This window comes from Cicer arietinum, chromosome 3 (assembly GCF_000331145.2).
Source record: "Cicer arietinum cultivar CDC Frontier isolate Library 1 chromosome 3, Cicar.CDCFrontier_v2.0, whole genome shotgun sequence".
In the NCBI taxonomy this organism is placed as follows: Eukaryota; Viridiplantae; Streptophyta; class Magnoliopsida; order Fabales; family Fabaceae; genus Cicer; species Cicer arietinum.
In genome coordinates, this window is record NC_021162.2 from 17,931,999 (window position 1) to 17,955,186 (window position 23,188).

Consider the following 23,188-nt stretch of genomic DNA (forward strand, 5'->3'; position numbering starts at 1 on the left):
ATTTTATAACTTCAAAAACTGAAGTTTAAACACAATAATAAAATAATCACTAGTTCAACTTTAATTAATAATAAATAATAATAATTAATTTTTCTATTTTTTCCTAATAATGCGCTTGATAATTTTATTTGACAAGTACATGATAAAAATGATAAGTACTTAATTTCCGAATGATAAAAGTGTTGAGAGTAACAAAAAACAGCGTTAACATTATATACATCTTCCATATAAGTTGGAATAATAGATTAGTGTATTTCAATATTTGTTGACAGAGTCAATTTTACAAAGGAGCACCAGTGGTCTAGTGGTAGAATAGTACCCTGCCACGGTACAGACCCGGGTTCGATTCCCGGCTGGTGCAACAATTGGTGAGCGATGATGACAATAATTATGATGTGGGTACATCAATTATCCTGAACTGTTGGATGAAAATTAATTATCTGAGCTCCCTTTTTCTATTTTTTCTAGGAAGTCCCATATTGAAAATTCTTGAGAATAGGAGTTGGAGGTTGCACCTAGAATCTGATCATTCACTCCATTATTTTTTTAAAAAGTAGTTGCTTTTGTAATATATACTAGCAAGAAATCGGTATAAGTTATCCTATTATACAAGTATTTCGTTCAGATTTAAAAAAAAAATCTTATTTTATATTAATAATAAATATTTACCTATTTTTTATATTTATAAATAATAAATATTTATTTTGTATTTTTTAAGTATTAATAATAAATATTGTTATGTTGTTTTTAATATTTATCAATAACAAATATTTCTTTCGTGTTTTTGTTTATATACTAGTAGTAAATATTTGTCTCGTATTTTTTGTATTCATCACTAACAAATATTTGTTATGTGTTTATTTATGAATTATATATAAATATATTATGTATTTTTTTATGCATCAATTATAAATATTTATCTCACACTATTAAATATTTTCAATGAAAAATACTTGTCTCATTTTATTTTAATATATATCTAACAAATATTCGTCTCATATGTTTTTTATGTATGAATTATAAATATTTATTTTATTTTTTTAATATTGATCAGTGATTAGTGATTAAATTCATGATCACATATTTAAGAGATTCAATTATCTACAAATTGTGATGATATTAAAGTAGATCAAATCCAATTAAAATTACCCTAGATGGGAGACATATTTTAATCCAAATCATACATTGCGACACAATTAGTTTATGTTACATTCGACATAGACAACATCTAGAAATGTTTTGTAAGGCTCAGCCTTGCTTATCAGTAGTCAATTGACTTTCAAAAAGTTGTGTAGATGTCCTACCCAAAAAGTTGTGTAGATGTCCTATCCATGATCAACTCTAAACCAGATGAAGGCCAAGAAATTTGATTGGCAATAAGATGCACTGTTTTCTTTGGCTTTAGGATGCACTATAATAAGGTATTTAACAAAGTTACATTAAAGAATCATATCCATATTTATACTTGATATTTTATAGAATTATACCTTTTACCATGGTTTTAAATTAATTTCATCCACAATATAAAGAATATTAAGATCTCGGCAATGACATTGCAACTACAACTTTGATTGCACTAGTCGTATTTCTCAGCATTTTACTTCATTGTAAAGGTTTTGATATAAAAGGTTTGAAGTGTAACTGCAACTACACACCACAATTTAAAACTTCAGTTGATGTTATTACCAAGAGAACACAAAATGAGCATCTAAACCAATTATAATTATGTTATTCTTTCAAGATATTCAAAAAATTACAATTAACAAAATAATATAGGCAGACTTCACTTACCAGTGGGAATCTAGATAGATTTAAAAACTTGGAAAACACAAGACTCTCACTATGCCAAAAATAGCATTTTACAACGCTTTTTTAAAGTTGTTTACAGCGTTTTAAGCGCTGTAGTATCTAGTGCTGTTAAAATATACAACATCGTTATTTAAAATCACAAAGTACTGTAATATATAGCACTCAACACTTCTCTTAGAGTAATTTTACAACGTTTTTATTAAAAAAACGATGTAATAGGTACATATATAGTACGCTTGTTATACTAATTTTACAACATTTTTTTTCAAAAAAGCGCTATAATATATGTACATTTTAAAAAACGTTGTAAATCTATTCTAAAAAGTGCTTGTTATACTAGCTATACTAGTTTTACAGCGTTGGAAATCTGTTCTAAAAAACAATGTAAAATGTTGATTTTGTATAAACATGTCTTTAATGACATTTTTTTTATAAAAAAAAAAACGCGCTGTCTTTCAAATTTTTTTTCTAAAATCCTACTCATCAAGCACATATTGACACAATTGCAATTTTTTAATTCAAACATATTCACATCAACAAGTTCAATTACATCGGTATTATATACACATATTCACAACAACAATATCAAATTCACAACAATTACATATTCACAATATCAATTACATATGCACAACAACAATATCATGTTAGTAATTAAAATAATGATCAACAATTTCAACAATTTCTCAGCAATTTCTTATTTTACCCTAATGTAACAAAAAATAAAATAAACTAATTAAAATAATGATCAATTCACACAAAAATATATAATATATAATAGTTTACAATGTGAAACTCACCTATTAACAAATTATATAACTTTTATTTCGATCACATACTAACACTAGTCTTTAGATTATGTTGAATTGGAGTTGTCAAAGTACTATGCGATATAATATGTGAACATAAATAAGTTAGAATCAAATATATATAGTTTATATATGAAAATAAAAATATAATGAAAATAACGTACCGATTCTGGAATTATATTTTGATTCATATTAACAATCTCCTTCATAAATCGTAATATATTGTATCCATAGTCTATGTTGTTAGTTTGACGAGGGCACTATAAAATAAAATATGTACGCCAATAAATATTTATGCATTGATTGTAAATGAAATTTTAAAGGCATATAATTAAGTTCTATAACAAAAATTTCAAACCTTTATTAGAATTCATGTGATGTTGTTTGACTTATGCTTCGACACTATAGCACCACTTTGAGCGTGGAAAACTTGTAAAGCACTATCAAAGAAATGTGATTATTATTCAATTATCAAACACATTATATATATATATGTAAGAAATAAATGAATATTACTTACATATCGAAGATATTCTTTATATCCAAGTGATTGTTATAATAACCGTGCAGTGAATCTAAATAGTATATAATTTCAGATGTGGCATTGATGGCAAACAACATCCAATGTTGTCTACAACAACAAAAATTTGGTTGGTAACTTTATTTACACAACTGATAAAGTATCATAAATTAAAAAAGATATAGATAAAGAATATATAATTACCCTGAATTATATGACGCAAGAAACAACTTATCATTCTCTTTATTTTTCAAAAGTATATCAACGACATATTTTTTTACGTTAACTGGATCGAGTTTAAACATGGACAGCTTATGGGGAGATAAGAATGAAAATCTATCTGTCAATTTACGCATGTACACCAACTTTTCATACAAATACCTTCAATGAAAATGTCAAATTAGATTAATTACCAATAAATGTGGCGTGATGCAATTAAAAGTAATTTTTATCTTAAATAAAGTATTTTACATTACCTAATGTATATGCTGATGACAATAACACTTAACTTCTTATGATTGAGAAGTTCATATATGTCTCTTTATCAAGTAATTATTCATACTCATCTCATAAAATACATTTCTCCATGTGTATAATACGTGAATCATTGTTGTCCATATTTATTTTTGCTTGTATGTCAAGACATGGCCCAAATCGAGAAAGGCGTGGATGACTTATTTTAGGAGCAGCAATGTTGAGGAGATAATAGATGTTGTGCATGATGGAAATTGTGGGTTTCACGCAATTGCAACAATGTTAGGTTGGACTGAAGAATCTTGGCCTTTAGTTCGAACACAATTAGATAAAGAGATTCATCTATATCAAGATCTTTATTCCAATGTTTTTGATGACAATGTTGAATCAGAGCGAAACTCATTGAAAATTTCATGATTGGGTGCTCAAGAAAAAGATAAGTGGATGACTATACCATACTTGGGTTACATGATAACAAACACTATATAATGTCATATTGGTATCGTTGTCTCGTAATTTGAATATGACATTCTTTCCGCTAAACAAAACACCATCAAAAGAGTCTTCTCTTATCTCTTTACTAGCAATTGGATTCGTCAATGAAAATCATTGGGTACAAGTTAAATTTATGATTAGTATTATTTAATAAATTAATGTTCAATATTTTCTTGTTCAGATAAATTAATGTTTAATATTTTCTTGTTCAAATCAAATTGAAGTCTGATTGTCTTTTGTCACCTACCTTTAAAAAATAGAGAGACTTTTATAGTGAGTGTGCAAAGACATGTGAAATAGCTTATGCAGGACATGTGAAACATTGGGAACATATTGATCCATCATTTATCAAATAATCTTGTATTTCATTAAATGAAGATTACAATATATGTTTGAACATTTTATCATTTATCATTTACGTTTTATTATTTATCATTTACGTTTTATCATTTACGTTTATTATTTATCATTTGAGTTTTATCATTTATCATTTATGGATTAACTCAAAATACATACGAATTAACTCAAAATAAAAATTCATATATAACACAATATTAAAATAGAAATCCACGTTCAATATTTATCATACATAACACAATAACTAATCATCGTACAATCGATTTAACTCAATTAATATGTCACGAACTTTATTAAATGGAGCTGCCAAATCTATGGCCCTACGTACAAGCTCAACTGCTCTACTGTCTCATGTCGATGATGGACCGACATGTACAGAAGATGATGGACCATGTGCAACAGCAGTAGGTGGACTTGAAGGTGCAGCAGTAGATGGAGGGAGGATTAAAGGATGTGAAACACTTATGTACCATACCTAGTAGTCAGTTTTGACCTCTCTAGGAAAAGTCGCAACATGATATATACTCTGAAAGGTCGCTAAGATGATCTCATAGTAGTCTGCCACTCCCAATCTATATTGTTCGGCAACGGAGGAACGTCACGTGGAATGCACTTAATACGACCAAACTGTCGAAGACATCACTCCGACAAATATGGGACTAAGACTCCACCACATCGAAGATATCCAGAGAACATTGAAATCAATACAAACGGATGATTAGCTCGATCATCATCATATAGTGTAAACACTACATCCTCGAACAACAAAGCATCAAGTGTCTGACAATATGTCATTAATCCGCCTTCAACATCATGTTTTGCAGTCCACCTACATGCTCTTGGAAGATGTGCAGGAATTGCACCTCTATTGCTCCGCTTACATATGCTAGGGAAGTGCTTGTAAATCAAACACTACACCATAAATAACACCATATATAACACAACTTCAAAAATAAATAAATAAATGACACAATTTAATATAAATCATATACCTATAATAGAGTCATTTAACCTCCAAACTGTCGAGTGTCGTGGATACCTCCATCTTCCAGATTGTCATAAAGGAAAACCAATGTCGTGGTACCCCACGAATAGTCTCGACAACGATCTAAATCAATAAATAAACTAACATATTTCGCATCCATACACATATGTGCTTTATCGGAACTTTCCATGAATTCCAAAGTTTCGAAACTAATTACTTCATGTTTCTGAACTTTACATTTTGAAACTTTCATATTGTTATAAAGTTTCGTAGGTTTCTACGTTTCGGAAGTTTCATGTTCATGGAAACTTTCGAAAGTTTCAAAATTTCGGGAAAATTGAACTTTGAAAGTTTCATGTTCATGAAAACTTTCGAAGATTTGGAAAAATAATGTTTCGAAAGTTTCAAAGGTTATCTTACCTTTGCATTTCAAAGGTTCAAACGTTTGTAAATTTGTGATGCGGCCAATTCAAAGTTTCGAAGAAAATTGGTGAAAAAAAAGGAAAGAAATTTTTTTTTGAGGGTTTTTATAGATAACCAAAGGGACAATATAGTATTTTCCAGGGACATAGGGGGTGGGACGTACAGATGGGAAAAAACACAGTATAAAACTCCTAAGTTATTGACCCGATACCCAAGTGAACCCAAAATTTCGGGTTTAGGTCTGATGTTTCAATATTACTAGTTTCTAACCAAGTAGTAGATTATAAGTGGTTGATACGACTTAACTAAGATGGAATCATGTGGATAATACCATATACACTGATGGAGTTTGAAGTTTTTGTACGATACTTTTTTTATAATTCAAATTCTCTATCTTTTGATCGCATAAAATATAATGATTTTAGAAAGAAAAAAATTAGATAAAATAAGAGATAATGATGAGAGAGAACAAATAGACATTTCAAAATTATAGAATCCTCAATTGCCCGTATGCACCTTTTTACAAGGGTGATCATTGTTGGAGTAGCATCAAGCAAATTGAAACATCCACATGTGACTTTTCATGGAGGCTTTTTCAAAATTCTTGTTTTTTTTTTCTCAATTGAAATTTCATTACATCTTCATGATAAGGAAAATATTGCCCTCAAGAATTATACTAGAGTTGACAACAATAAGAGTGATTATTTGTTTTTGTAAAAAAATGGCAATTTATAGTTATCGATGTAACTTTGTCACAAAATAAAAGAAAAAGTTATCGATGCAACTAAATAATCTCAACACGGACATAAATAATGGTCCCAGTTGTTAGATTAATACAACAACTCAGTAAAAAAATAAACTTTGTACAAGCTAGGATGGCACCTTACACACTTTTTTTGCTGGCTCTTGGACTATACTTTGATGAAATTAATATCTGAATGTTAAAGCATATGGATGTGGCTTCTACTACTCTCCTTCCAAAGGTGCAGGTGCAATCTTAGAGATACTATGGAGAATAAAAAGCATACCACAACCAGAAAATACAGCAAATACAACAAAAGCAAAAGCAAATATTACAAATAGAGAAATGCCAAATCCTGCCCACAACACATCTTGATTTTTTATTGTTGATCTATTTGTAAAAGCTGACAATTCATTTACGAAATGCATCACCAAAATGAAGCAAAAACAAACCATAACTATACTAAAGAAAAATGCTAGTGCAAGAATGACAATTTTTCCTTTCTCATTAAACATCCTTTATTTTTTTTGTCTACGAAAAAGAGAAATATAAAATGAATTTGAGAGAAGAGGGAAGAGATATTGTTTCATTATCGTCTAATTTACTTTTTGTATATATATATATATATATATAATACCAAATTAATTAAGATTTAGCAATTGTGAGATTATAATTATATTTAGGTTAAATTGAACGTTTAATCATTTATGTTTGATATAGTTTTCAGATAAGTCATTTATATTTTTTTATAGAGTACTATAGTATTTGTACTCTCACTTCGAAAATTTTTAGTACATTTGAGAGTAGTAATTTCAATATTAGTATTCATACATGTTAGATACCTATATATTCATAAAAGTCGTACCGAGTTATTAAAATAAATCGATAAATAGCAAAATATAATCGAAATGATTGTAACTCATTTAAAAATCATTGAAATATCCTAAAATCTGAACCGTAAAATATTTCAAATAAAAATATTTACTAGTTTTTGAACTATAATTGTTATGATACATTATGGTTGACTTAGTTCTCGAATGTTTGATCTAGTTCTCGAATGTAAAAACAACTCATTTATTTTTAGTATATTTATGGTGGATTTCCCTTTATTTATAATAATTTATTTTTAATTCTTGTTGTAATGATGAATTTCTTATTTTGATTTTTCTCTTATTTTCATGGTCGACATTTTGAATTTTCCTATTAGTTTTTCGAAATAAATTGATTTTTAATATTTTAATATATAAATAAAATAATTATAACAATAAATTAATGGGAATGCCACATAATCAAAAATAGTGAGACTAAAAAAAAGAATTTTTTCATAAAGAATTAAAAAACTAGTTTTAGAAATGAAAAACTTAAAATTTATTTTAGACGAAATAGGAGAATCAAAAGTATATTTAAATTTAAAATATTTGTGACCTTTTACTGACAAAACTTGAAAAGAATTTTATCCAACAGGTGATTTAAATAATTTCTGACAGTCAAATAGATTAGTAAATTTGTAATAAGTATGCATGTAAAGGTCGTGTTAATCACAGAATTTAAAATTTGTCAAGTTTAAATATTTTGTATAAAAGAAAATATAACTAATATATGTACGTTGTGTATTATTTAAATTGAGGGGGCAACAAATTATAAGCCTTTGTTATCATCAAAAAGAAAAAATTATAAGCCTTTAGCGAAAAGTTGTGATGGGCGTATTGTTTTGTGCTTGTATGGCCCGATCAAAGATCCAAGAGTTAAGAATAATAAAATATTGCCTAAAAAATTAATAATATATATAATATGATGGAGTGAGCCAACAACATTTTTAGTAAACTTATTTATTCAAATCGCAATACTTGATATGATATGGAATTCCATAATGTGATGTACTAAGCTTCTAATAGAAATTATAAGTTTTGTCCAAAAAAAAAAAACTTCTAAAAAGCATACTATACCGTAAATACAATTTATTTGATAATTGTAAAGAAGATGATAAATGAGGTTTAAGTTTGAATTTAGAATTATCAACTTATTCACACTTACAATATGAGTTTAGTTCTTAAACTACCTAACTAAAAAAAAATGAAGTTGTAAGTAGCAAAAAATTAAGTCTAGTGTGAGTAGTTAATTCTTATTGTATGTAAATGTTGTAAGCTTCACCGTATTGAATTCAATTTTTACTCATAAAAAGAGAAAAAAAATTAGTGGAAAACTTTGGATTAACTAATTGTTTTTGGTACAATGGTTGATTGACATTTTAAATCCCAAATTTAAAATATTGCCATATGCACGTCATGTGAGGCGTGAGCACATGGATAAGATGAAACAATAATAAAATAAAAAAATACACATGCTTTCAAAAGCTTTCTTTTAATTTTTTATAATACAATTTGGAGGCTTTTTTTATTTTTTTTTTAATATAATGTTTTACCGACCATAGCACTTGTGGAAGTGGTTAGTGTGCACTATATACAAGGTAAAATCCATAGTATCAATATTAAAATATTGAGTATATGGATCACATCTTTTATATATAACTTATTTAGTTTACTTTTAGTTGATGTAAAATTAATCACTCTTGTATTCTTAAGTCTTAACTCAATTGATAAAGTATTGATATTGTTAAGTTTGACGTCTTATTTCGGGTTTGAATTTGGGATCATAGTTCTGAGTTAACTATGATGTAATTTACTATCTCTTCTAAGACAAACAAAAAATTAATCACTCACATTTAGATTTCGATAATCTACCTATCAAGTGTGATTCTCCCAATCATTATTTATGCTTGTATCATTGTTAAACATAACATGTTGCATGATCATTTTACTCTCAAGAAGACTTTCGACACATACCAAGATCCACACGTCGCTTTCCCACCAAGTTTAACCAAACTTTGATATCACTTGTTCAGGAGTGTGAGGGATACCAAGAATAACTCTAGGCTAATGTCTAAGGCCACTACGAGACTTTGACACCAAATTTCCTCTAAATTTTTTTAAGGCATTGAGTTTATGAGTTATCTGTCTTATATATATTGTATTTAACTCATTCTTATTTGATGTGGAACTAACCACTCACACTTTAATTCCAATAATCTCCCCTTTAAACATAAGTCTCCGACGTCACTATACTTGCACCATCTTTATCAACCCATGGAACACGCCTCCAAACTGCACACATCTCGTAAGATGTTTTCCCAACCAATGGTATCAGGAGTTTTTGTTTGGTGGAATATTAATTTCTTAATATGCATTGTGATTATAGCATTGTGTAATCTTCAACATCAGAAGAAAAAAAAGTGGGATATTGTGAAAGTGCGGTTTTGGAATGCTTCTAGCTATGAAAGACTTGGACTTTAAGTGGTCCACTGTGACTCACATTTCTTTCCTTACAATTTTACTAGTGCATAGTTTACAGTCTACATACGTCTTCAACGTCAACCTCTTCAAGTGCTATGAAGTTTGACATAGAAAAATTTGATAGAAGAATAATATTTAGCCTTATGAAAAATACATGTGAATTATGTGTTGATACAAGCTAGATTAAACAAGGAGTTGAATAGAAACATTTTCAATATGGACAACGAGAAATCAATTGAACTAGATTTGAAAAGTTGCAAGGTCAATTCACCCGTACTTGGCAAGTGAAATTCTTACAAATGTATAGAGCACATTACTGCCATAAAGCTTTGGGAATAACTCGAAAGGTTGTAAGACAAAGGACGTCTCGAATCATTTGTTTTAATGGAAAAAGTTTTATAATTTATGAATGGATGATAGTCCAAAAGTATTTAACCAACTATGTGGTCTCAACAACATTGTAAGTGAATTATAAGCTATTGGAGTTTAAGATCAATGATGAAGATAAACCGTTAAGACTCATATGGTTCCCACTATCATCCTTTGGCATATCAAGCTTGTTTTGATATATGGGAGGAAAACTTTGAACTTTGAAGAAGTTACCAACAAAATCATGTTTTAAGAAATAAAATTGAAAAGTGAGGATACTTCATCAAACTCATTATTAGTAGTTTGAGGTGGATATTAAATGAAAAAGAACCATGAAGTTGTTGGAATCAAGATGGTCCAGAAATCATGACCTATAAATTAATTTTGATGATAATATATCATAAAAGATCAATTTATTCTCTAATAGTTGTTTAAGTGTGTAGATGATATAAACATGAGATTCTCACCTCATTATCTAGTCAAATCATCTGGTGGACATGGTTTCACATCACAATGTGTCTCGTACTCTACAAGCACATCTTCTAATTGGGCATATAGTATACTGAATTAATATTATCTGATCATAAACTACTATGTCTAGTCAAGAGCGTATTATTCACTAGAGGAACAAATGTCAACACATCAAATATTATATTTGATGTGTAGGGTATATTTGAGCGTCGACATATTTATTTCAAATTGCCCCAATTTTGTATAAGTCAATTTGATAACGTCACCATTTATTTGTATAAAAGTAACTAGGGTTTTTTGGAAACCTATTTGTACGAGACTACACATTTATTTTGTCGAGGGCTGTAAAAATTGAAGACTTCTATGGTACAATAAAAAATTAAATATTTTGGTACTATCAAAATTAAATCACCAATAGTTGAATGATATGTCATCTATATATCAAAATTCTTAATTTAGTCAATTCTAATAGATACTCTAGTAATACATATAAGGACAAATTAAAGAGAGGGATAGAAAAAGAGAGAGACAATGTCAGTTTCTCAAAATTCTAAATGTTTTGAGATATTTTTGTAACTTATCACTATTATTTTAATAAAAGAATTTAAAAAATACAGAGATGTGGTAGCTCTTACTCGCTCATGAGAAGATTTGTCACGGCTCTTACCATAAGAACATGCATGTATACCCCAATCTGTTCCAAATTATATGCTAATAGTAAGTGCATTTATACCCTTGTTTTATTAAACAACTATGAATAATTCATTTTCTTTGTGTATACCATTTTTTAGTAGTTTAATTTGTTAAGTTTTGTCAGTTGTATTGTGTACTTTGTTTAGTTTTTTTGGGCCTAGTTAGTTATTGGGTTTCCTTATTTTTAGCAGTTTGTTATCGGTCTTTATTTCAAAAGGCCAAACCTATTGTGCTTTAATACATTTGAGAGAATTGTACTAGGCACTCCCCCACTTTTACCTCCCACCCCCCCCCAATTATAAGTAAAAGACCATAATGCCCCTAATTTTAACTATAAAACCCTAAAAAAAATACACTTTCCTTTTTTCACCCATTTGTTCGAAACTCTGAAACATCTGATTCTCCCACCCTACCAAATATTCGAACCTTTCACACATTCGAAGTGAAAAAGTAAGGAAATTTCGAACCTTTCGTTGAATGTCAAAGCTTCGAAGCATGATTTTTTTCAGATTTTTCCAGACATTCGAAACTGTCATTGAATGTCAAACTTTCGAAGCCTTTTTTTTTCTTCAGATTTTTCCAAAGTTTTGAAACTTTCTTTGAATGTCAAACTTTCGAAGCATGTTTTTTTCCAGAAATATTCAACCTTTCGTTGAACTTGAAACTTTCGAAGTTCAAAAGTTTCGAAGGTTTCGTTGAAGGTGAAATATTCAAAATGTAAAAGGTTCGAGCATTCTGAAAGATTCGAAAAATCACGTTTCGGAACTTTGAGATTGATGTAAAGTTTCGAAAATATTCGAAATTTTGGTTTCCCAGTGAAAGTTTCGAAATGTTTTTTGGGTTTTTTAAAATTTTTTTTCATTTGTTTTTAATATTGGTATATTGATATATTGCAGTGCCTAGAATGAGAGGTGCCTTTGGTCAGATTATTCGTAACATCATAGGTGACAGACGTGATGGTGTAGAGAGAATTCCACCAACAACATCACACAAACGACACAACGAAGCAAATCGTCCAATTATGCAGCGTTGTCGAAGACAACAGGAGGTCCAGGACGATGATGTTGACTCCACCGAGCATGCACATATGGAGGAGGATGTCCCTCAGCCGCCACAGATGGAGCAAACCGCTGATGATATTCCTGATACTTCTCCACATCCTGTACTGATGAGTCAGATGATGCTGATGAGTCGGATGATGCTGCTGATATTGATGATCAGGATCAGCAAACCGGATTTCCCGAAGGACCGACGTTGACATCTCTGTTGACACAGTACGAGCATCACGTGGCTCGGAGGTTATGGGAAGGAGAGGTATTAAATTAATTTATTTTATATTTAATTATTTGTGTTTAAGTTTATTAAATTAAATGAATGTTTATATAAATGTTTAATTATATTTATTTTACATTTATAATTAATTATAAATTAATATAAATGTTTAATTATATTTATTTTTAAGTTTAAGTTTATTTAATTAATTATATATTAATATAAATGTTTAATTATTTGTTTATTTATGTTTAAGTTTATTAAATTAATTGTATGTTTATATAAATGTTTAATTATATTTATTTTACATTTATTATTAATTATATATTAATATAAATGTTTAATTATATATATTTTTAAGTTTAATAAATCTCAATTGTTCTGTAATTACTCGCAGGATCGTGGATCACTAAAGGTAATTACTCACGGATTGAAACTGAAGAAGTTTGCGGAAGTTCCTATGCCAGCTCCTGTAGAGCATTGGATTCAGGAATCTGGGCTGATGCATCTATCTTCAGGCTACCTCACAATGGCGGATGCTGGTCTGATATCGGCATTTGTTGAAAGATGGCATCGAGAGACCAGCTCATTTCATCTGCCATTTGGAGAGATGACGATCACCTTAGATGATGTTGCGACTCTCCTTCACATCTCACCGCATGGTAAAATTTTTGATGCACCTTTGAATATGAATACTAATAATGCTGCAAGAGCTGCACATGAGTACTTAGGTGCAACATGGGAGGAAGCATGTGCTGAGATTTGTGCCCAATATAGATTGCAATGGTTGCGTGATTTGTATAGCCATCTCATTCAAACTAACCAGTTTGAGTGTGCGGGTAGAACATATCTGTTGCATTTAGTTGACTGCACTATTTTCGCCGATAAAACACATACGCGTGTTAAGGTGAAATACATTACTCTTTTTATTGATTTACATCGTTGTCGAGACTACTCGTGGGCTTCTGCGGCATTGGTTTTCCTTTATGACAACTTGGGAGATGGAGTTGTCCACGACACTCGACAGGTGTTACATGAGCCTACTGCAGGTATATCATTTATATTAAGTTGTGTCGTTTATTTATTTAATTATTAATGTAATTATTTATTTAATTATTACGTTGTTATTTTATTATGTTAATTATGTTGCAGTGTTGGATTTACGAGCACTTCCCTAGGATCTGTAAGCGGGGTGATAGAGGAGCGGTTCCTGCGCATCTTCCAAGAGCATGTAGGTGGACTGCAAAACATGCTGTTGAAGGTGGATTGATGGCATATCGTCGGAGACTTGATGGGTTGTTGCTCGAGGATGTAGTGTTTACACCATATGATGATGATCGAGCTAATCATCCGTTTGTATCGATTTCGATATTTTCTGGATATCTTCAATGTGGTGGAGTCTCAGTCCCATATTTGCCAGAGCGATGTCTTCGACAGTTTGGTCGTATTCAGTGCATTCCGCGGGACGTTCCTCCGATGCAAGACAGTATAGATTGGGTGTGGCAGAGCACTATGAGATCATCTGTAGAGACCTTTCGGAGACTATATCCTGTTGCGACTTTTCCTGAAGAGGTCACTCCAGACTACTATGCATGGTACATTAGTGTTTCACATCTTCTGATTCTCCCTCCATCCACCGTTGCACCTTCAAGTCCACATACTACTGTTGCTGCCCATGTTGGTCCATCATCGTCTGCACATGCTGGTAGAGACCGTAGAGCAGCTGAGCTTGCACATAGGGCCTTAGATATGGTAAGACCATTTAGTGAGATTCATGAAATATTGAGTGAATTATATCGCTTGTATGACGATTAGTTATTGTGTTATGTATGACTGAATATTTATATATTGAGATATTTTGAGATTATCGACTGTGTTATTTTGAGATTATCGTAAATGACAACGTAAATGATGGATCAATGTGTTCCCATTACTTCATACGTGCTGCACAAGCTATTTCCCATGTCTTTGCACATTCACTACAATAGTCTTTCCATTTTTGTGAGATAGGTGGCAAAGGACAATTAGACTTCAACTTGATCTGGACAATAAAATATTAAACATTAATAAACTTAATTTAATATCATAAACAATAATAAATATAATTTAATAAACAATGCTAATTAATTTAATTTAATAAACACTAATAAATTTTACCTGTACCCAATGATTTCCATTGACGAATCCAATGGCTAGTAAACGTTCTTTTGACGGCAGTGCTTTGTTTAGCGGAAAGAATGTCATATTCAGATTACGAGACAACGACACCAATATGATATTATATCGTGTTGCTATCACGTAACCTAAGTCTGGTAAACACATCCACTTATCTTGTCCTTGAGCACCCAGTCCTGATATGTTCAATGAGTTTCGCACTGATTCAACACTGTCATCGAACACATTAGCATAAAGGTCTTGATGTAGACGAATCTCTTTATCCAATTGTGTTCGAACTAAAGGCCAAGATTCTTCAGTCCAACCTAACAATGCTGCAATTGCGCGAAACCCACAATTTCCATCAGCCACCACATCTATTATCTCCTCAATATACGGATGTATAAGAGTAGGAAAATGTGTGTAAAATGGTTGTTTTGCAGAATACTGTGATGAATGAGATGGTTGCCTTGCAGAACGTTGAGATGGTTGTTTTGCAGATTCTTGAGAGGCATCAACATACTCCCAATATGACGGATCACGAGGAGTATCAAATTCTTTCTTCTTTTTACTTGCTCCCTTGGTTCTCACCTTCTCTGGTGGTGCAAGTATTGATGTTGTATGTGGAAATACAACTTCACGCACCTTAGCCCTGAATATCCTTTGACTTACAATATCGTGTTTCTTCATGTACGCTTTCATTGCTTCTAACTCTTCTGAAAAGTCATAATCTGATAAAGATTCTTCATCCTCAAGAAAATTCTCAAGGCTTAACGTTCTCCAAAAAACATGAATGCTATCTAAAGGGATAACATTACCAGATATCTGCAACTTTGCCAACTCACAAGCACATGGTAATCCATGAGTTGTTCTGATTGAGCAACCACATATTGTTTTGTCAGTACCTACAATCTTCACTCTCTGCAACTGTTTGTCAATTTTTTTAAAACATTTCCTTGATACACAATGATGTAGACTTTGAAAGAATGATGAATTACACCCGTGCTCAACATCCTTGCTGGTTTTCTGAAAAGAATATTGAATGATACATATTTGGTTCTTCAACATCATATTCACAGCATCCCAACTTTTACACAAATCACCCAAACTAGTTTGCAGCATGTTTTTCAATCTCCAATGGGCAGACTCAACTCTACAAATAAATTAAATAATACAAATTAAAATAAATCACAAACTAGTAAATCATATTTTCTAAAACAAACAAATCAAATTTAAAAATACCTGTTAGATGTTGTGTTCCCCAAATGCATCACTCTATTGGTCCAAACATTGACAAACCTTTCTTTGTAAGGTGTTAACCACGAATCTTTCACATAATCAACAAAAAGAATAATATCGGCACACACTAGCTCAAAATGTTGCAGGTGATGATCATACTCCTCTACACTACTTGAATATACAATTTTTTTCCATAAATCCATTACTTCTTCTTGCCTATCTTTTTTCACATATTGTTTGCATCTTGCCCCAACATTTTTTTCAATATGAAAACGACATAGCAAATGTATTGAAGTAGGAAACACAACACTAATCGCATTCATCATGGCAAGATCTCTATCAGTCACAATAACTTTAGAAATTAAAGTCTCAGATTTGAACAACTGTCGTACCTTTTCAAATGCCCAGATGAAGTTATCTTGTCGCTCTTGTTCCAAATAAGCAAACCCAACAGAAAATGTCAAACTAGTAGATGTGACACCGACAATTTCAAGTAATGGTAACCGATATCTGTTTGTTTTGTATGTGCTATCACATATCAAAACAAAATGAAACGTGTTTAACAACTTTATACAATCAGTATGTGTCCAAAATATATCTCTCAAAACATCAGAATTCTCCCGTCTTCTTGTCCAATACACATAATTTTCTTGTTGTATTAACTTCAACAGATGCTGCATTTCTGTATACGGACCTCTCAACGATGATCGATAAGTACTCCTTGCTTTATATATTTGACTTGGAATTGTCAGATTAGCTTTATTTCTCTCTTTCAAAGCATTTAGGATGAATCTGGGGGCAAGCTTATACTTTGTCATGTCATTGACAAATTTCCTCTCTTCTTCATTTAAACGCCCCAAATAAGAATGACCAGTTACAGTGTCAAGTAGATCATGATTATGTGTTCCATAACGAACACTAATTTTTCATCCTTCACTGACACTTTACGTTATACATCTGAGAGTAAACGGACAATTTTCCTTATGAGAACAAGTTACTGTTGATTTTGATTTTGATTTATATCTTCCACCTCTTTCGCATCCCAAAATCAATTTGTCTTTTCTTCCCCTCTTTCCGGTTGCTTTATCTGAACGAATGATGACAATTAAAATTCCATTTTCTCTTCCAATGGTTTTTGCCCATTCAAACACAGATTCTCGTGAAGGAAATACCTACAAAATATGTTTCAAATAAAACATCAAATATATAGTTATAATAAAAAATTTATCCGTGATAGATTATCAGTAATATTAATACCTGATCGGTAATGAATTTGTCTGTAGAATCTATTATATTTCTTGAGGCAGGAACCTCAACTCTACTCATACTTGTTTTCAAAAATAGTAATAAATATAAATAATAATATATATAAATAATGATAAATTTAAAAAAAAAATTGAAAGTTTCGAAACTTTCACATTGATGTAAACTTTCGAAATTTCTGGAAAACTAGGTTTCGGAACTTTCAGCTTCAACCAAAGTTTCGAGCTTTTTGGGCTTCGAAAGTTTCGAATTGAACCAAAGCTTCGAATGTTTCATCAAACAAAAGCTTCGAAAGTTTCAGATTTAACCAAAGTTTCGAAGGTTTTCATCAAATTAATGCTTCGAATCTTTCATACTTAACCAAAGTTTCGAATGTTTTGTGTTTTCTGAGAAAATTGCATTTCGAATCTTTGGATTTTTGACAAAAGGTTCGAAAGTGTTGTTGAAATCTGACCTCTGATTGTTTCGAAAGTTTGAAACTTTCGAATAATAGAATTTTTTGGAAAACTTTCGAAAGTGGGGGTGAGAAAAGAGTGTAGTAAATTTACTGAGGAATTTTATATAAGGTAAAAAAGGGTAGATTGGTCAATAACAAATTATGGCGGGGTGGCAGGTAAAACTGTGGGGGTGCACAGTACAATTCTCTACATTTGAATGAGTGAAAAATATTTAGGTCCATTTTCTCAAAGGGTGTATATATATGTATATATTTAAACACAATGCTTCATCAGATTAAAATCTTGTTCAAACACATTTGGCAATTGGAATCTATTTGGCCTAGTTACTTGTATTTTGAATTAAGATAGGTCATAAAACTAAAATGTTATAGTATTTGCAAAAAAGTAGCATGAATAAATTAAGATTTGTGCCTCAGTACTACCTACAACCTCCTAGCAACTGCAACCTAGAGCGAATCTCCAAAACAGAAATAATAAAATAAAATATGAGGTGTCTAAAATGACTGTCTAATAGATAAATATAAATTTTTTGGGATACAACAAAATTCTTTCTTAAAATTAAAAGTTACAAAACATCAAGAAAGTCATCTCTAAAATTAGGAAGATACCACCAAAACAATAGTAGAAAAAAAGTGTTTTATGATTGTACAAAGAAATTTTCACATGTATAAAATGAGTTAGGTTCATATATTAAAAAGAAGAGAGCGATTAGACTAACCAGAGATAAAAGAAATAGTGGAATAAATGGAGTTTTTTCAAATCAAAGTTGAGTGTATATTATAAATAAATAAATAAAACTAACCCCCTTGTTAATTGAAAATCTTGTGCTATTCAGCTGAATACACAATTTTTTTTATAAAATATTTTTCAATATTTCCAAAATCTGGGACATAATATATTTAAAGCTTTAAAAATAAATCAAAATATACAACACTATGGACAAAGTGGACACATTTCTAAAAGTCTCAAGAAAATGACATATTCTTTTTTTATGGTATACAGGAAATGACATCTTTATTGACCCAAAAAATGGAAAGGTTTCATTGCTCTATTTGTCCTGCAACGCAAATTTTCTAAATTCACTAGTGATGACTATACAATATATGAAAATTTCAATTTTATTTTTTTCCAGTACTTTGCTAAGGTTATTTGTGCTTTTTACAACAATTTAAACTATCTCTTTTATCCACGTGACTCATGAGTTAGTTGATTAAAAAAATAGGCTAGTTCTACACGCATGCTTTCAAATATAAGCAAGAAATCAAATGAGAAGTTAATCAAGTTACGAAAACAAAATTAATTAAGAATAATTAAAAAATGAACTTAATTTATAAATTATGGACGGCTACCAATATATATTGAATATTAACAGAAGAAAAATAAAACAAAAAAAGATATGAAAGGCTCCTTAATTTAACGTCACACTGCATTGCAGTGTTTCCATGAAATCACAATCTAAAGGCAGTGAAAATAAGAAGACTTTTTTTTTTCTTTGGCGGTGTTTGCTCTTTGATTGATGGAGACCTGCTCTTTATAACTAAAGATTTATTTTGATTATGTGTTGTTTTCGATTTATTTTATATAAAAAATGTTATCTAAACAACTTTCATATCTCTACTTTGATTTTATCGATCAACATCTAATATATTTTTGTTTTATTAATTTCTAATTTAATGTTGGTTGCAACTCTCATGCTCTAGAATTTGTTGAGCATAATATCCCAACAATAAATCTTTTGAAGCCATACCATTTCTTCTTATTTAATTATTTTTAAAAGAATTTAAAATTTAAATTAATTTTGGGATTGGGTAACCTATTAAATAAGTTAAGGAAATTATGGTGTGTACACATTATACGTATTAACGAATTATCCGTTATGTATTTATAAAGAAAAATGATTTTATTTAAATTCTATTTTTTCTCAATTAAATATTATATTTAAATTTCAATTGAATATAATATAATTTTAATTTAGAAATTTAATATTATTAAAAATCAACACCTAAAGAGAGAAGTCTTTTAGTTTACATTTTTTACAAAGGAAAAAGTCTTTTATATTATGTGTCTTAATTCCATTAATTTGATTTTTATTAATTTTGTTAAATTTGAAATAATAAGTTTCAGATCTAGATTTTCTGATTGATTTTGATTAAAAAAAAAAGTGACATGTTGACTCTATGAATGTAAAGTCTCTCTAATATAGGAAGTTCATATATGTTAGTAAACTTTTTGAATTCATTTCATCATTAGTTATTTTAGATATAATGTAATTTTCATTACAAATAATATTTAATTAAATATAAAGTTTTTTATAATATGAGATTAGGGGTGGAAATAAAACATGTCACATTTTGAAATGTCTTGAGAGTTTGACATACGATTAATTTTTTTAGGCCTAAGTCTGAACTATGGTCTATCATAGACTTTTTATTCGGTCTGATATGACCTTTTTAAAAGTCTGGCCTGAAAAGTCTATTTAAAATTCCTATTCACATTAAAACATTTAAATGTTTTACTCATACCACATGATGCTCTTCACGTATCAATATAAATGTACATATCTATATATATTAAACAAAAAATATTTTTCTAATAAAATAATTTTTAAAATATCTGAAACAAACATCCTTTAAATCTTAAAAAGTAGTTTTTGATTTCAAATAATAGATTCTTTTTTGAAACAAACGCATCAATTATTACCTCTCAGACAAATATGAAACGACTAATGATTTAATACAATAATTTAATAAATATCCAAAACATTTAATACAATTAATTTAATAAATAATTTTAAAATATTTAAAAAGTAAAATTGTAATAATTATTTTTAATAATTCTATTAAAATATTATTATGAATTTAAAAGATCTAATTTAATAATTATATTAAAATATTATTACGAATTTAAAAGATCTATTTTTAAAATTCTGTTTAGGTGTCTATAAATGTTGGAATTACGATTAAAAGTTTAGTTCTCTTGCTCTACAATTTTTTTTATTGGTATATATATCACAAACAGTTATGAGTGTAATTTTAAAAATATTTAAAAAATAATTATACATTTTAATAATTTAAAAAAAGTGAGTATATATATATATATATATATATATATATATATATATATATATATAAATAAAGTTAAATTATTCTTATTAATTAGTTATGAGGAATGATTATTTGACATCAAAACTTACCTTCAAACATTCAATATATATTTTATAGTTTTTTTCATAATTTTTCTCTCTCATCAAGATCTAAACATACAACTCAGATGCATTTCATAAAGTAAACTATAATAAATGTGTATTTAATGCCCAAAAATGTGCGGTAGCTACTTCTCCCACTCTGAATTGTCTCCGGTTTAACCAATCTCCAATCTGAAGATTTTAACAAAAACTGATTCAAATTGTCCAAACAAAGAGAGTTAATTAGAAAATTTTGAAAACATAAGAAATAGAAGGAGAAACCATTAAAGTGTATTCACATAACATTCACTCATCAATTATATATTGTATTATACTTTATTGCGCGAAATGCGCAAACAAGACAACTATTGTTGGCGCGTAGATTCACGTCATATCAAACCAACTAAAAAATAATAAATAAATAAATAAATAAAACATGGTCGAGCCCACTTTTACATCATTTCAATTATTATTTTTATTATAATTATAATCATAATCATTTCAGATCTTTTTTAGTCAATTGAAATTTGAATCCGACCTTATTTGAAAAGAAAAAAGAAAATCCAAAGCTTTCGTACCAAATTTGGATTTCATTCATTTATACAAAGATGCTGTAACCAATCTCAATCGTTCATTCAAACAGTTAAAATCATTTAAATTAAAATATCAAATAAATTTTAAATGATAAATGACAATATTTTTTAAGTTGAATTTTTTATTTATAACGTTTCACAGTTGTGTGAGTTAATTATAGTGAAATTTATTATTATTTTTTTAAAAAAAAGATGACACAAATTTTTATTTGACTTAATTGTAGTTTTGAATATTCTATTTTTATCAATTCATTAAATTATTTTCTCTATTTTAAAATTCTACAATTTTTATTCTTTATTTAGATTTTTGAATTAAAAAGTAATAATTTTACATATTTTAAATTATTAGACATGTGATTTTATAATGTGATTTTATAATATAAAATCATTTAAATGTAATACATGTAATTATTTAAATGTATTAATTATTTTATAATAGTTAAAATTAATTTTTTTTTAATATTACAATTTTATTAATATTAGTCATTTTATACCGTAAAAGAACTGATTTAATGAATAATGAATTAAAAGTGCAATTAAAACTTTTAATTTAATCGCTCCGATGTTGAATGTATGAATGATGAAGATAAAAAATGGTGTGTAACTTCGTGTATTTATTACTGCATGCGATCTCGGTCCACGAAATCCATTCCGTGTCTTCCGATCGTAACTTCACTGCTGTTTCGACCAATTTGATGTTCTTGTCGGATCTGTCATTTTCCTCCTTATAAAAAAATAAAATATAATTGGGTCACAACGATCCATTCATTTATTAATTCCAAGTTGCTTTCTTGCAAAAGGAAGAAACTTTGATTAGTTTTGTTGCATGCAATGAAGATTTTAGATCATGGGCACCCAAACTAATCCAAAAAAAGTATTTCTTTCTTTTTTTGTAGAGAATTGTCAAAGAAGGTTCTTTCTTCCCCCCTTTCTTAGGTTTTTTTTTTTCTTCTATTCTTTGATTATTATCATCATCTTTGTATTTAGAAACTCATGATTTTGTTTGGATTTTGATTTGCTTGTGTTTTTGCCAAACCATGTTTCTATTTTTTTTTTTTAGATTTGTAGTGGGATTAGAATGATTCTGTTTCCTTCTTGTGTTTTGTATATGAATTATAAGAATCTTATCATTCTTTTTATGTTTTTTATTTTCCTTTTTTTTGGGTCCAATAATAATCATATCTTGTTTCGTTTGCTCGAACAATTTGCACTGTTTCTTTGCTGTCACTTGATTGCACGCAGTTGAATACTTGAATCAGATTAATTGATATGCCGATCTCTTCATTCTTCGGTTACATAATTAAATAATTAATATTACTATTATAAATTGATCAAAATTAGTATTTTTAGTTTATGCTTTTTTTTGCCACTAAATAGGAAAGTTTGACCAATTTAGGATTCAATTCAACTTGGCATGCTTTGATTTTTGACCAATCTCTCCATTTACTTCAATTTCTTTCTTTTTTTTTCTCTTCCTGTTTTGAACTATAGGAATTTGATTGAACTGATATATATATATATATATATA

The 23,188-nt window shown here is 29.2% G+C and overlaps 2 protein-coding genes, 1 long non-coding RNA gene and 1 other non-coding gene across 8 annotated transcripts in view; 2 read left to right on the forward strand and 2 right to left on the reverse strand.

The window, feature by feature from the left end:
* Nucleotides 1–290: 290 nt before the first annotated feature.
* TRNAG-GCC (transfer RNA glycine (anticodon GCC)) lies at nucleotides 291–361 on the forward strand. The gene has a single exon. It is a non-coding gene; the product is annotated as a tRNA-Gly (tRNA).
* A 4,265-nt stretch (nucleotides 362–4,626) lies between these two features.
* Nucleotides 4,627–6,127, reverse strand: LOC113784223 (uncharacterized). Its single transcript, XR_003470251.2, has 2 exons — nucleotides 5,457–6,127; nucleotides 4,627–5,376 (listed from the first exon to the last, which is right to left on the reverse strand). It is a non-coding gene; the product is annotated as an uncharacterized lncRNA (long non-coding RNA).
* Nucleotides 6,128–14,699: 8,572 nt separating this feature from the next.
* LOC101504347 (uncharacterized) lies at nucleotides 14,700–17,012 on the reverse strand. The gene is made up of 5 exons (XM_073366275.1): nucleotides 16,166–17,012; nucleotides 15,618–16,076; nucleotides 15,515–15,519; nucleotides 14,927–15,426; nucleotides 14,700–14,810 (listed from the first exon to the last, which is right to left on the reverse strand). The coding sequence occupies exons 1-5, from the start codon at nucleotides 16,978–16,980 to the stop codon at nucleotides 14,700–14,702; spliced, it is 1,890 nt and encodes a 629-aa protein (XP_073222376.1). The 5' UTR covers nucleotides 16,981–17,012.
* A 5,248-nt stretch (nucleotides 17,013–22,260) lies between these two features.
* LOC101499857 (uncharacterized) overlaps nucleotides 22,261–23,188 on the forward strand; it is a 5,577-nt gene continuing 4,649 nt past the window's right edge. For 3 of the 5 annotated variants that reach the window (XM_004514020.4, XM_012719721.3, XM_012719722.3), the window contains exon 1: nucleotides 22,262–22,572. The gene's annotated coding sequence lies outside the window, so the exon portion shown is untranslated. Of the gene's footprint in view, nucleotides 22,597–23,188 lie in introns of all 5 variants that reach the window. The other 2 variants (XM_004514023.4, XM_012719723.3) reach the window with 2 other exon arrangements.